This window comes from Alosa pseudoharengus, unplaced genomic scaffold (genome assembly GCF_046254945.1).
Source record: "Alosa pseudoharengus isolate Yale_2024_CS ecotype anadromous, Long Island Sound unplaced genomic scaffold, YU_APseudo_1.1 YU_APseudo_1.1_scf_23, whole genome shotgun sequence".
NCBI classification, from domain to species: domain Eukaryota; kingdom Metazoa; phylum Chordata; class Actinopteri; order Clupeiformes; family Clupeidae; genus Alosa; species Alosa pseudoharengus.
Genome location: NW_027468685.1, coordinates 51,855 through 53,966, shown reverse-complemented (window position 1 = coordinate 53,966; position 2,112 = coordinate 51,855). Strand labels below are relative to the sequence as shown.

The 2,112-nt window shown below is 52.0% G+C and overlaps 1 protein-coding gene across 1 annotated transcript; it reads left to right on the top strand.

The window, feature by feature from the left end:
- Positions 1–209: 209 nt before the first annotated feature.
- lrrc3b (leucine rich repeat containing 3B) lies at positions 210–1,007 on the top strand. The gene has a single exon (XM_076300863.1). The coding sequence runs from the start codon at positions 210–212 to the stop codon at positions 1,005–1,007; it is 798 nt and encodes a 265-aa protein (XP_076156978.1).
- Positions 1,008–2,112: the final 1,105 nt, after the last annotated feature.

The following is a 2,112-nucleotide window of genomic DNA, read 5'->3' as shown; positions in this document are numbered from 1 at the left end:
ACCTTCATAATCACTGACAGCAACTCCTCTCTTCTGTAGGGCTGACCAGGAGATGAGATCCGCTGTCCACTGAGAGCAGACTGTAGGTGAAGCCCCTTCCTCCAACTCCAGCATGGGGAAGAAGTGAGACAGAGGTCAAAGTTCATACCCCCCACCCCCATCTCTCCCCTCACCGTGCGGTGGGATTATGCAGCGGGAGGCTGACGGACATGTCTGCTCTGGACGTGTGGCTGTCGCGCTCCATCCCCATGTGTCTGCTGCTGCAGAGCCTGGTGCTGATGGCGCTGTGTTTCCCCCCGGCCAGCATGTGCCCCAAGGGCTGCTCCTGCCTGCGCACGGATGCACACCTCCACCTGCACGGCCTCAACGTCACCTGCAGCCGCTCGCGCCTCAAGGAGATCCCCCGCGACCTCCCCGCCGAGACGGTCCTGCTGCGACTCGACCACAACCACATCTCAGCCATCCCCGAGCGTGCGTTCGCCGGCCTGAGGCTGCTGCGCGAGCTCAACCTGTCGGGCAACGCTCTGGAGACGCTGGGCGAGGGCGCCTTCGCCGGCCTGGAGGGGGCACTGCAGCTGCTGGACCTGTCGCATAACCGCATCAGCAGCGTGCACAAGGACGCCTTCTCACGGCTGAACGCACGCATCGTCGTCGAGGACAACCCATGGCACTGTGACTGCGCACTGCAGCAGGCCCTGGGTGGCATGGCAGCGCATAATCACGAGGCCACCAGCACGCGTGTGCTCTGCCGCAGCTCCGAGCTGCGCGACCAGGACGGACAGCCGTACATGGCGGTGGACGCCGACCTGTGCAACCTGGCCAAGAGGACCACGGACTATGCCATGCTGGTCACCATGTTCGGCTGGTTTGCCATGGTCATCTCCTACGTGGTCTACTATGTCCGGCAGAACCAGGAGGATGCACGCCGGCACTTGGAGTACCTTAAGTCCCTGCCCAGCAAACCCAAGAGACCCGACGACCCTGAGGACATCACCACAGTAGTGTGACCTCTCTATGACCCTAAGGACATCACAGTAGTGTGACCTCTCTATGACCCCGAGGACATCACCACAGTAGTGTGAGCTCTCTATGACCCTGAGGACATCACAGTAGTGTGACCTCTCTATGACCCTGAGGACATCACCATGGTAGTGTTGCCTCTCTATGACCCCGAGCAACTACGGTGGTGTAACTGCGTCGCGTTACAGCACACATCACAGACGTACTGTATCAGCGGATGTTGTGTGTGTGTGTGTTCCGTTTTTTTTGTGTCTGTGTGCCAGTCGATGTTTACAACCTGGGGGGGGGGGGGGGGGGGGTGACCTCTAATTCACAATGAACAAATTACTACTTTATCTCTGCCACTTGCTTGACCAACAGCACTTAACCCTTAAAGGTGTAGGTTTTTGAACATTCTAAGTTCCGCAACAATTGAAGGTTCTAAAATTCTATGTTGAATTCAATGAACCCAGATATTCTTTAGAACGTTCATTTCTCAACATTCCCATCACACCGGTGTGACGGTACTCCTTTAAGGGTTAATGAACACGCTTATAACATTAGGATTAATGTTGTTCAAGTTCAATTTACAATGTCTTTGTGAGCATTTTTAAACAGTGCAGGCAATGAAAGATAATCATATTTGTAAATCTCCCTATTTGAAATTTTAAACAGAAAACAGCACAGCCTTTACTAAATGACCAATACTGATGTTTTAAGAGTTTACATCTCAGGTTTTTTAGGTTACACTGATTTGTAAAAAACGAAACGAAACGAAACACTAAAAATCTATTTACCTACACCAATCTATGGGTACGAATGGCCTAAAGACATGTACACACATCCATTTGGGTATTTCTTGGGTTGATGACCTTGTTACCTTTAATCTTCTGGATCCAAATGACACTCAGTGTATACTCAGTAGAGAATGCAGTAGAGGTGCTTCAGATTAAGCATTTCCTGTGGTTAGGTATCTAGCCATTCTGAGTAGCCGACTGGTGTGTGGTTAGCTATCTAGCCATCTGGTGTGTTGGACTGCAGTAGCCCCAGGGGAATTCACTGTAACATTTCTGTTGTGATTTTCCAGTAGCGTAGTGAACTGTGGGTTCTGAG